The sequence below is a fragment of the Helianthus annuus genome, chromosome 6 (assembly GCF_002127325.2).
Source record: "Helianthus annuus cultivar XRQ/B chromosome 6, HanXRQr2.0-SUNRISE, whole genome shotgun sequence".
Classification (NCBI taxonomy): Eukaryota; Viridiplantae; Streptophyta; class Magnoliopsida; order Asterales; family Asteraceae; genus Helianthus; species Helianthus annuus.
Genome location: NC_035438.2, coordinates 26,125,385 through 26,139,288, shown reverse-complemented (window position 1 = coordinate 26,139,288; position 13,904 = coordinate 26,125,385). Strand labels below are relative to the sequence as shown.

The following is a 13,904-nucleotide window of genomic DNA, read 5'->3' as shown; positions in this document are numbered from 1 at the left end:
ACTTACTTTTAGGCTCGCCCACCTAATGTGATTAAAACTATAGTAATACTGTGCACAATACCCCACATACCGGCTGTAATTTGGTGATTACATAAACTTAATCACTGTAATTATAACTTTGAAAAATGATTTGGAGTATTGTAAAACAGTTAATAAAAAGAGAATGACTCACAAATCAGCATGCAGGATTGAGTTAACAAACTTCTTGATTCTATTTCTTCCGATAATTAAGCATGCACTTTATTATTCTGGATCTTTTGATGATTTAATAGTTTGTTTGATTGTAAGGGTGTAGTTGGGAGTATTTTTGGTAAGTTTAACAGAATGGAATACGTATTGGTGTAAAACCTAAATCAACCTTAACGGTAGTCATGAGATTCGAATCTTAACGAATTTCACAAAAACTGGGTTAATGATCAATACAGCTTTTACGATAACTTACGAGATCAAATTCTCACAATGAATGACAAAGTGCAATACTTCAACTCATTTATCGTATTAACGACAAACGACAAAGTATAATACTTCAACTCATTTATCGAATTATCGACAAACGACAAAGTATAACGCTTCAACTCATTTATCGAATTATCGACAAAGCATAACCCAATATGGGCGGCACTTAGACATTCTTTGGATATATTGATCCCGGAAAAGGAATCGTAATAGTGATCGAGTAATTACCCTGTTCCGCGGCAGCGATTCGAGTGTGGTGTGTGTTTGGTAGTAAACGAATAATAACTCAACGTAGGAAACGAATTTGAACGTCGAACGAATGCCAGAAATCAAGTCCCAGGCCCCTCTATTTATAGCCTGATTTGGAACCGCCCGCGTGTCGCGACAGGATCCCCGGGATCTGTCGCGTGTCGCGGGGGAATCCAAAGTAGGCTAGGCCTGCTTCGTCACCTACTTAGGCCTGCTGAGTCGACGGAACGATAATTTTCAATTTAGACAGCGAGATATAAGGATAATCGTTAAGTAGGAAATACCCCCCTGAGTTTTAGGGGCCCTGATCCTGATTCTGATTCTGATTGCTATGAAAATTTTTAGAAGTTGTGCAGGATTACTTGGGTGTCTCAACTATGGTTCCCTATTGGGTAAATAAAATAATAGACATGACTTTTGATGAAAGTTTGTTTACAAAATAGAAACAATAAATAATAAATAATAGTTTTGGGTAACTTACAAAAAGAGAATAAAATGGTGAGAAAAAGGGATGGACCCACTGTGTAACTTTAGGGTTCAACTAGAAAACCTCCTGGTCTAAATTTTGGGTGTAGCTTCTAAGATATAGAAAAATATATAATGCACTTGTGTTAAGTATAGTACCCCTAAATCAACCTTGTCCCGAGACCAAATCCTAACAACTTAGTCAGGCAGAGCCCTGAGGCTCAGATCAATCGGAAAGGGTAGCGGTGGTTGGGAGTTACAATACTTAAAACAGGGCATAACCTTATTATTTTTATTATAGGTGGAAATAAAAATAAAATAGAAATATAGAAGAAACAGACATATAGGCGACATAGAGAAGGAAAGAAAGTGAGCACTTGAATGTTTGGACAATAGCTTTCTATTTATAGTAAATGTCAAGCTTGTTGGGCACGTTTGCCCTTCCACGTATACACATGAATTAATTTTCAAGTGACTCTTGAGCTTCCACCTCCATATCTGATGCATTGTCATGAATATATAGAATTTTTTATTATTTTGATTATACTACATATATATCTCAATTTCTTACACGTAGCACACATATGAGATTTTAGTTAGTTTCACTTATTATTATTTTAATTTCATTCGTAAGTTTTTAAATAATATTATTTATTTTATATATTATAATTAATTTAACTGCTTTAGTTATTTGGCGCGTATAACTTCTAAAATATAACGTTTTTAGAAAATAATAAATATGTTATTAGAACGAGTATATTTTTGTCTACATTTTGAACCAACTTTCATTAAAAACGGAGTAGATTCAAATATCATATATTTTTATAATTTTATTATTATTAGACGGTTCATGGGTCCGTCTAGTTACTTCTTTTCTAACGGTTGACTTACCTGCAATCTACTCGTCTAATTATATGAGTTTTTATATATTTTTATTTTATCTAGAAAGGTCACTCATATATAGGCCAATAATATTTCAACCAACTATATAAAATAGTGTTTAAAACTATTTGGGTTGAATATTTATATTAAGAATTAACTAGTTACTAGTTACTAGTGGTTAATAAATTTAACCAAACCTTATAATTTATATGATAAAAATTGGTATGTTACAATTGAAACCCGAAAATGTCAAAGCTGAAGCCTTACGCGGCTCACGACAACGAATGGAACAGAAGGCAGACGGCGCCTATTATGTAACGGGGCGTATTTGGGTCCCACTTTATGGCGGTCTACGCGAACTTGTGATGGACGAAGCACACAAGTCTCGCTACTCGGTACATCCAGGGTCGGATAAAATGTACCACGACATCAGGACTACTTATTGGTGGCCTAGCATGAAGGCCCACATCGCTACCTATGTCAGCAAGTGCTTGACCTGTGCGAGAGTCAAGGTGGAATACCAGAAACCAGCGGGCCTGCTTCAGCAACCCACGATACCGCAATGGAAATGGGAAGAAATTTCCATGGATTTCGTTACAGGCCTACCTAGATCCCAGCGTGGGAATGATACCATATGGGTGATCGTGGATCGACTCACCAAGTCTGCACACTTCTTAGCTATAAAGGAAACGGATAAGTTCTCCACTCTCGCAGACATCTATCTTAAAGAAGTTGTTTCGAGGCACGGGGTGCCCACCTCCATCATTTCGGATCGGGATGCACGATTCACGTCAGAGCTATGGCAAGCAATGCACAAATCTTTTGGCTCACGGTTAGACATGAGCACAGCATATCATCCTCAGACGGATGGGCAGTCTGAGCGAACAATCCAAACTCTTGAAGACATGCTTCGGGCATGCGTTATTGATTTCGGCAACGGCTGGGAAAAGCACCTCCCTTTGGTGGAGTTCTCATATAATAACAGTTATCACACCAGCATACAAGCCGCTCCATTTGAGGCATTGTACGGGCGTAAATGCCGGTCACCTCTCTGTTGGGCAGAGGTGGGGGATAGTCAGATTACGGGTCCAGAGATTGTAGTGGACGCCACAGAAAAGATTGCACAAATACGACAACGCATGGCGGCAGCACGCGACCGTCAGAAAGCCTACGCGGATAAGCGTAGAAAGCCTTTGGAATTTTAGGTCGGGGACCGGGTTTTACTTAAAGTCTCACCCTGGAAGGGTGTGGTTCGTTTTGGCAAACGGGGCAAACTCAATCCGCGGTATGTCGGACCATTCGAGATCATAGAGAAAATAGGCAAAGTAGCCTACAAGCTAAACCTACCAGCTGAACTCGGTGCAGTTCACAATGTATTTCACGTGTCGAATCTGAAGAAGTGCCTATCAGATGAGACCCTCATCATTCCTTTTAAGGAACTCACTATCGACGAGCGGTTGCAGTTCGTCGAGGAACCAGTTGAAATCACGGACCGGGATGTGAAGGTCCTCAAACACAAGAGAATCCCTCTTGTTCGAGTTCGTTGGAACTCCAAACGTGGCCCAGAGTACACCTGGGAACGCGAAGACAGGATGACAGAAAAGTACCCCCAGTTATTCGGAACCAATGCAACCACTACTGAGGCTGAAGCTACTACTTCGGAATTTCGGGACGAAATTCCAGATCAACGGGGGGAGGATGTGACACCCCAGGAAAACCAGTGAACGATATAACTTACCTAGCTTCCTCAGTGAGTGCATACCAAATTTCGGGACGAAATTTCTTTTTAGTTGGGGATAATGTGACAACTCGTACTTTAGACCTATTTTGTAATGTTACGTGAGCTACTTTAATTGAATGAATGCATGTTTATGTGATATGTGTGTATTAAATGTTAGTATAGTGAACGAGCCCAAACCGTACACCATAACCCGATCGCACAAGGCCCAACCGGTCGCACAAGCCCTTTGGGCCGTATCACTTGTATTCGGACTTTAGGGCGGCCCAAGTGAGGGTTCGGCCCACCCACCGTACACGTTTAACACCTTGGAGTGTTGTAACCCATTCACACTTTTACAAAACACTCTATACACACAAAACCCTAATCTCTACTTCTCTCTCTCTCGTGTGCTTTGGAACCCGACGGCAAACACCCTTCGAAGCTCGTGAACCGAATCGATCCCCTACTTTCACCCGGTTAGTATATGTTCACCGATTTCATGCTTGGTGATGTTGATGATATAATCGGTTAGTTTATATTAGATGATGTTGTGATTGTTTTGATTGTATATGATTACTTTAGGGTTATGCATGCTAGTAACTCGGTTCATAGGTTGTATGATATTATGAATGCATGATAACCGGATTGAAGGCTACTACTATTGTCATTGTTCTTGTTCGAATATATGTTGTTAACCGGTTGTGATGTTATGATAAAGGGTTAGGATTTAGGTTGCATGATAGTCTATTAATCACATGAATCCGGTCATATGTTCTGCATGTTGAGGATCCGATTGTTGTTCTTGATGATGATGATATGAATGTTCATAATTTTTGAATAAACTACTGATTTGATCTGATTGTGAAACTGCCATAGATGTTTGCTGATATTACGGAATGATTGTTGCTAAGAATTATGGAAAGTTGTTACAATCTGCTTGTCTCGACCAAGGTTGCGAGTCGAGAACTCTTAGTCTCGACTCGAGACCACAACACTCGCACACAAACAGCACAACTCGAGACACTGGTTGCGGGTCCGGATTGCGACTCGAGACCGTGTGATCTCGACCGGACCATGACAAACCGAGACTAGCTCTCTTGCGACTCGAGAACACCCCTGTTGCGACTCGAGATCTCATTCGTTGCGACTCGAGATCTCGACACCAGCATAACTCGAGACCGATACTCTCGACTCGAGACCGACTATGTTTGCTATTGGACTTTTAGTGTTACAAGCCCAACTGTTTGGGCCAAATACTTAGAATTGTTATCTGATTTCTATTGGACTGCTGTTACGTATGTGAATTGCCATGATTGCTTTTGTGTACAATACGTGTAGAACATACGTGCTATATACGAACCTGACTTGTATAATAACCATGATAGGACGTGGTTGACCACTTACTAGCTTACCTGTACTTTCTGTGTATCTGCCGAGCAACCCAAGGTGAGTTCACACAGCCAAGGCATGGGGTTCCCAGGGTGGGAATGGGATTGGATGATTATTTCGCGCGTACTTAGTTAATGGAACCTAATGATATGATCCTCAGGGTGAGGATGGTAAATGATAAGATTACGGCTAGACTAGTATACCTACTTGAACTGATCTTCGCACACACGCCAGGGGTTGGCTGCGATATTATGACTAATCTTCGCACACATGCCTCAGGAAGGCTGCGAACTATACATACTAAACTTCGCACACATGCCGGGGTGGTTAGCGATACAAATATACATAGTCTAGAATACTTGAGAACTTTCCCTATTCTTCGCATATATGCCTAGAGGGCTGCGATACGAACTAATACGATACATGAATACATGAACGAACGCAATGCTTACTATACCATTACTATTACTGAACTTACTTTCTGTGAACTCGCTAAACTAGTTGTTGATTATCTGCTGCATGCCTTGCAGGACCTTAGGTACATTATGGAGCTTGCACAGGGAGGAGCAGGTCGTTGTGGGATACGGGTCGTGAACGATATTTGAACTTATAACTTATTTTGGGTTTTCATTATTATGCTTCCGCTACTTAAATAATGTTTGGTTATGAACATCAGTCATGTCACGATGAGATACATTTTCTACTTTTACACTTAAATGCTATGTTTGATATGATTGATGGCTTGATCCTGGTCACGTCACGCCTCCAAGCGGTGGTACTCCGCGTGTGGGATTTTGGGGGTGTGACAGAAGCAGTAGAGCATGACTTCAGTCTTGTTTATAGGCCAGTGGCAGCAACTGAACATTTTAAGTTCATCAGAAGCATTTCTTTGGCTCCGCTGAAAAAAGCCAAACTTCCTCAATCTGAGGGTAAGTTTAATGGCCTTACTGATCCGGGTGATCACGTTCAACTTTTTACAAGTGTTGGTGTGATGGGCGGATGGACCATGCCTATGTGGTGCCATCTCTTTGTTCAAACGCTCACGGAAGCTGCTCGCGTGTGGTTTAACAGCCTCCCAACTGGAAGAATAAAATCATGGATCGATTTTCAGGAACAATTCCTAGCCCACTTCAGCCAGCAAAGGCGATACAGGCGCGACACAGCTGAAGTTATGGACATTTGGAGACGAGAAAATGAAGGTTTGGAAGATTTTATCACTCGCTTTAACAAGGAGTGCTTAGAAATTGGTGGAGTGAGCAAAGATCTGATGCGCGCCCACTTGAAGAAGGCAATCCGTTGTGATAGTCTAATCCAGACTATCACAGGCAGAGGCGGTATGCCTAAAGAATGGGACAAGTTAATGGCGGCAGCCAAGGTAGTCCTTTAGTCATAAGAGTCATTGACTAGTGGCAAGTCCAGTTATTATTCAGAGGATCGTTACTCGAGAAACAATGCGTGCGAATCTAACAGGCGCAACAAGCACAAAAACCCTGGCGGGAAACCAAGCAGTACGTCCAGTGGTTATGAAGAAAGGCCTCGATTCAAGGAGGATACGCGCGATGCAATCGATCGAATCGGTTACCGCAAGGCGTTCAAGAACGAAAATAGAGAGAAGCACTGGACTCCGTTAATCAAGACACCTAAGGAGGTTCTTATGACGGAGAATCATGATTTCAAAGCTCCAAAGCCAATGTCAAACAAGAAGGGTCAAGACCCTAATCTTTATTGTGACTTCCACAAGGATAGAAGCCATCTGACTGATGACTGTATCCGTTTAAGACAGGAGATTGAGAAAGCTCTTAAAAGTGGCAAGTTGAGCCACTTAGTAAAGAACGTGCGCAAGGAGACGCTCCAGATTCAAAGGAATGATGAAGGGGGTCAGAAGAAAGTCCGCAGGTTGGAAACACACATGGTCGACGGACAAGAAAGAGCATGAAAAGCAAGGGCAAGTGCACATTCGAGCCAGCATGGCAAGAGCAACAAGTCATATTTCCAGTGGTGCGTGGGGGGCCTCGCGCCACGCGCCCCGTCGTCATCACTGGCATCATAGGCCATTACGATACGGATTATGTCTTCATTGACTCTGGAAGTACAGCCGATATAATCTACGAGCAATGTTTCGAGCAGTTTGAACCTGAAGATAAGGCACGCCTGGAACCAGTGGATTACCTGTTGTCTGGGTTCTGTAAGGAAACGGTATTTCCACTGGGTCAGATCAGCTTCCCAATCACGCTATCTAATGGCAAGCATTCAAGAACAACCAATGTCAATTTCATGGTCATGCCAGTTAAATCAAGACACGATGTCATAATTGGAAGAGAAACATAAGGAGAAATAAGTATGGTAACATCCACACCCCACTCAGCCATTGGTTTCCCAACAAAAACAGGGGTGGCTATTATCTACTCAAGGAAAGAAGTTATGGCGACTGATGAGGCTCGACCAGCAAAGGCAACCAAGGTTACGCCGTCAACAGAACCAAAAAAGTGGATCTTGAATCGCAAATATCCAGAGCAAACAATGACGATTGGTCACACGATATCCTAAAAAATCAGGTCCCATCTAAAACAACTACCCTTCAAGAACATCGATATATTCGCCTGGACACTGTCAGACATGACCGGTTTAGTTTAATGGGCTTGGGCCTAAGGCCCACAAGCCTAATCCCGTGTTTTAGGTGGCCCGTTACTCCTACGAATCCGTTTACGGACCTGAGCTCCATAAAGTGACGTAAATTAGTGTTCTAAAACCAAAAGGCGTAAAATAGTGTCGGTTATCAACGTTGGACACGTTCGTTCCTCGGTTGCGTAAAAAACGCGTAAATTGCGTCGTTTGTCGTTTCTAATCCGATTTTCGATTCGGTTTCTACTACAATTAATAAAATTTAATTACAAAATTAAGTATATCGTAAAATTTTAGTTTTAAAAGTAATACGCGTCTCCGATGCTTCCGTTTCGTTGCCGATGCGCTCCTATAATTGCGTTTTTCGTTCACGTTTGCGCTTTGTGACGTACGGAAGCACATTAAATTCACAAAACTAAATTTATAAGTATAAAATTCGTATTTGTCGGCGTTGTCAGTATTCCGTTCGTTTTCTGTTCGTTATCGTTTAATATTCAACAATTTTTCCGCCGATTGTCATACGCGTACTGTAAAGCCGATTAGACGTTCCTAGGCATACTAAAGGCCTAATTAAGTTAATGAACGTCTAATTACACTTTTATTAATCATTCTAATGTTTGATTTGCGCGTAATTAGGAGCCGTAAATTACTGGTTGTCACATTCTCCCGCTGTTACTAAAATTTCGTCCTCGAAATTTAGACCATTTTACTCCTTAGAGTCATGTTAGGCGTAAGTAATTACAAATAATATCAAAGTGAATGACCACGAAGTCGAATCAAGACTCATTCGAATTATGTGAATTTAAGGACATGCTACAACAGTAAGAACCCAATGGTTACAAGAAATGTGTTTCAGAATTTGATGTCAAGGGAAACGAGGCGTATTGATAGAGTCACCTATGTGACTAAGCTAACAAGGGTCCAACAAAAGAGGAATTTCGATCAATAGAGTTCCAAACGAACGCTCACAATTAGCAATTGAATTTTTGAATCAATAACATCCACTAGATGAAACTTAGAATCGAAAAGCTCAAATGAATTAGTTTTGTATGAAACGCTCGATCGTGATCAGCACAAGCTACAAGTTATACTGACGCCTCAAGGTGGCGTAGTGATCGAGATAATTCAATAATAGTGGTGACCGAACAAGTTCACCGTGTTGACATCAAATGAAGGCGCAATGAAGTAGATCTGAAAACTTGTTTCAATCAACATCATAGGATTTTTAATTGAAAATGGAGCATCAAGGAAATACTTTTTTTGATCGAAGATGAAAAAAAACAATGAATATCACAAAGAATTCGATCGAAAATGAAAGAACCATTAATAGGTAGACCGGAATATAATATGAATTTGTGTACCATTGTCTTAACACGCGATTCTATTAAGATTGCTTTAAGATGATAAATCAAAGCGGATTTAAAACAAATCAATAAATAAATAATTTATTCCATGCATGAGATGTGTAAACGAGATTAGCGCAAGCTTCAAACTAGTAAAACACCACCACAAGGTGTCGAAATCATCAAACGGTTTAATGGACTTGAAGACCAAACAAGTCTTCTGTGACTAAAAACAAATGAAACGCTTGTTAAAAATTGATTCGAATATGATGTTCTCAATACATCATATCGTGCCTTGAATTGAATATGTGCAGTGGACAAGTTCAAGCAATTGAACTTCTTCTAGGCGCAATCCGACATTGAATAAATGTATCCACAAGGAAGTTTCAACATGGTGACATCGAAAACCGATGTACGTAACTTGAGAAGAAATGAAGTTTCAAGAGGTTCGTTGACTCGATAGCAAGGAGTCACACTTATAAGAATGCAGATCATCCAGATCACGAAGCAATAATTAGACATAGTGAAATAATATTTGAAATCTTTGATGAAATCGATCATTCGAAGTGAAACACATGCGTAGCAAACGATGCATGTGTAACATATGAATTTTCAAGGATTGAAGTAAATGAGTGTTCACTAAAATGAAGAAAATTGTCATGATACATCGACCATTAAGAGGAGTAGAGATGTAAAAATCTACTCACTAGATGCAAAAGTCGGAATTTCAATGAAAGAAATTTAAGGACTTTACCTGGGGTTTCATGTGATGACTGGTTGTTAGGTGACATCACCATGGAATGTCGAAGACAGCGTATTCGTCGTTAATAAGATAGGGGGAATGTGGAGACATATGTCTTCTCCTTGGCGTGATTCGTGTCGTTGCAGGACCGCGTGACAAATCGTCGCATCCTGATCGATAGTTCTCCTGCTAACGGAAGCTAGTATCGTCGTTGAATTGCTCCATCGTGTCTCCTCAAAGACCTTGCCTCGAAATTCGTATGTGACGTACTTTAACCTCCGTTGATGTATAGCTTAAGTTTCGTGTAATTTCGCACGCTGGCACTTCGTTTTGCATAGGTTACCTACTCGGTTAAATAAAATAGCATAGACGACATAATAATGGCGTTTACCCGAGTTAACAGACGTGGTTCCTACGTGTTGACCTTTAATGAACTTTGACTTAACTTTTTCGAAGGTCTTATATGCATGTTTCCTAACTCTCAAAGTTTTGTTTACCGTACGCAACTGTTTTTGTGTACCATGTAGAAAACATAACATTAGCGTATGTTTAAAACAAAATTTTGACTCATCGTTTTTCGGCAACGGTTGGAGACCATATTCGAGTCTTAGGCGTTCGGTATATATTCAAAGTCTTAATAATCTAAGTCCCCAGAGGAAAGTGAGGTTAGAGCCTAGGCATCTCTACAGAAAACCCTATTCGCTGTAACCTATAGCTCTGATACCAATCTGTCACACCCCAAAATATCAGAGCTTGGCGTGACTGGACTGGTATCTTCATTGCACAGCGAGAGCAGTTAAAGCTAAGACTTCTAGAGAATGAACGCCACTAAGTACTCGACTCCACATGGTTCTCCTATTTCAACCGCGCCATAATTTTAAAATGCAACTGAGAAAGAAACATGTGAAAAATCAACATAAAGTTGAGCGAGTTCATAGTTTGTTTGGAAAGGATTTGAAATAAATCTTTTTGAATAACAGGTTTCTAAAATAATGTTTAAGAAAACGAAATACAAATCATTTTCTTTGACATGTTATATGAACACTTGTATTTGTGAATCTTTGTTCGTATAAAATATCATGTTTGTAAAACTTTGTATTTGTAAACTTTTGTGTTTGTAAGTTGGTGTAACCGTCAATGCCACACCTGACATTGACAACATGCATGCATAATTCGATAAGTTGTATTTGTGTAAAAACGTGGTATGTAAATGCCAGTTGTAAACTGTAAGAATGTAAGTTTTATGAGCTGTAAATGTAAGGAAATCAGATTGCTAATGTTTAGCTACGACATTAACATATGTGACGACATAGGAAGCATCCAAAGCTAGGCGACTTTTAACATCGTTTACCCTACGACTATGACCCAAAGCACTCCATGGCTACGTGTTGCCAAGAGAGTGAGGCTGCCCGGACCTGTTAGATCTAACCCTTGCTCTTTCGGTGTAAACTTGATTAATGGTGCTTACGTATACCCTATTCATGACGTGATCTCTATATCATTCCTTTGTTTTAACATACCGTTTGTACGTGTATTTTCACCCAAGTTTAGAAAACTAGAAAACGTTTGTATGCACGTTTTGAAAATAAATTTGTTTGAAAAACCGGTATTTTTAGTATAATTCGTTCTTAAACCATTCAAGTTTACTAAAAATCACAAATCATTTTTGTGAGTTAAATCCTTTTTGTATCATGGTTTAGAAATATGATTTTGTTGTGCATCAAAAACATTTGATGTTTTTGCAAAATGTGCATGTCTTTCCACCCCGAAAACATTTACAAAAATGTAAAACCGTAAAAAGGTGGGGTTATGAACTCACCTAGATTTCCATGTGCAAAGCTAGCTAATTATGATTCTTTGGAGTCGTTTCCAAGACGTGATTCGCAAGCGTATATTATACAATATCCCTAATACGGAATATCTTATAAGTTTCTAAGTAAATGCGGTAACTAAACTACGTGTCACCGAGCTCTACCGAATCGTTAACCGAACGATTCGACGTAAGTTGTTAACTAAACGAAAATGATTAAGTTATACTCGTTTAGTTTACTTATTGTCGGTAATAACTAATAAGTCTTGGAAAGACTTAGTTCTCGAGAGATTTAAAATATATAAATATTTATATAAAAATATATAAATATATCGATAAATAATTGCGTTAGTCGTCCCGAGAAGTCGTACGTGTATGTAATGAATATTCATATGAAAATGGTATCTTGCAAACTCGTACATTGATAATGTGCCATTTAGGCGTTTGAAATAAATATAAAAGTTATATTTATTTTATAAAAGAATCGTCGAGCTTTTGACGTTTGAATATAAATATATATATATATATATATTATTTATTTTTATAAAAGAATACAAGTCGTTTGATGTTTGAAATAAATATATAAACTATATTTATTTTTATAAAAAGAACTCGGTTTGTTTGTTGTCGGAAATAAATATATAGACTATATTTATTTAAAAAAGAATTCGTTTTGTTTGTTATTGAAAATGATTATATAAACTATGTTTATTCATAAAAGAATTGTCGAAATTTCGAAGTTTAGAATAAATATAATAACTATATTTATTGTTGTAAATAATATCCGAATCGTCGTTTTGTCTAAAACAATTGTGATAACCATATTTGTTTCGTAAGTTAATTCGAATCCGTAAATTCGCCTTATATTAAAATTGTCACAGCCCCCGATCCCTAGCTCCCGGGAACGGGCGACCGTGAACCAGTTTCGGTGGTATCACATTTATTTATCCAATTTGGCAGCGGAAATTTTCATCAGGACCGTAGTTAGGAAATATTTTAATCAGAGTAAACCACCATGTTTTATAACATTCAACATATGGGTAAAAACCCAAGTTTTCAATACACACGTTTCATAAGAATAAATCCTATTTATTTAATAAAAACATCCATTTTATTCTTAGGTAACTTTATTGCCACTTTTCCAAGCCTTCAGTGCTGTCCAGCTGGCTTCTATTTGGCTTTCACATTTTGTTACCTGAAACGCGTTTTAAAAACATTTTGTTAGTGGGAAATACTGGTGAGTGATTCCCAGTTTAATCAAGTTTAATTAAAAACCAATTTGCAGTATTGAGGGCACGTCCGCAATTACATTTGTATCCAAGACATCACAATTAACATCAGTGGTACGGTCATACTCAACTTATGGGATGTTACCACGCCAGTAACCAATTTTGTATACAAAACCCCAACATACCCACTATAATTGTATTCTTTACAAATACTCAAAAACTGCTTTGTATATATTTAATTAAGTGAGGTTTTGTAAGAACAGTAAACAAAAAGGTTTACAAAAAGCGAATCAACTCACATTGCTGTCTTAGGTGATTCTTTAGTGTTTCCTGGTGAATATCTATAATTTACACAAATGCACGTGTGTTAGTATAATAACCCATTTTAACATTAGTAATACCCTCCCCGAGACGGCATTCCAACGACTACGTCGGGCAGAACCACGACAGCCGTTACGGAACCCTAGATCAATCGGGCAGCGTATCTAATACGTCTCCAGGGGTTATAATACTTACATCGTAGCAGAACCTCGCTATTTTAGGGGATATTGAACTCGGGTATAATGCCCACTATTTAAAAGTGTAGAGAGACAGAAAGAAAAGTGAACGAAAGCGGACTGAAGGACGATGGCCTCCATTTATAGGGCTGTAATTGAGTCCCCTCGCGGCCCGCGTGGAGTTTGGGTCGGGCTCACGCGGCCCGCGTCAACTCCGGGTCAAAGCGTAGCTTGGTCCGGTCACACACTAGGTTCGACACGCGCTGGACACGTGGCGGCTCCGGGTCATGCCACCATTTAGGACGCGCGCGGCCCGCATCAACTAAACCGAACATGTACGCGGCCCGCTTGGGCTTATGGTTTTGGCGATATACTGGTACACACTCGCGCGGCCCGCTTTAACTTGAGGTGAGGCCCTACGCGGCCCGCCTCAACTTAATAATTATTGTTTTTATTTATTGTATATAGTATAATCTATTTTGGGGCTCGGTTTTCACATA

The 13,904-nt window shown here is 39.5% G+C and overlaps 1 protein-coding gene across 1 annotated transcript; it reads left to right on the top strand.

Annotated features, from left to right (window-relative positions):
- The first annotated feature begins 6,152 nt into the window (after positions 1-6,152).
- LOC110944551 lies at positions 6,153-7,097 on the top strand. Its single transcript, XM_022186212.1, has 2 exons — positions 6,153-6,495; positions 6,592-7,097. The coding sequence occupies exons 1-2, from the start codon at positions 6,153-6,155 to the stop codon at positions 7,095-7,097; spliced, it is 849 nt and encodes a 282-aa protein (XP_022041904.1).
- The last annotated feature ends 6,807 nt before the right edge of the window (positions 7,098-13,904 follow it).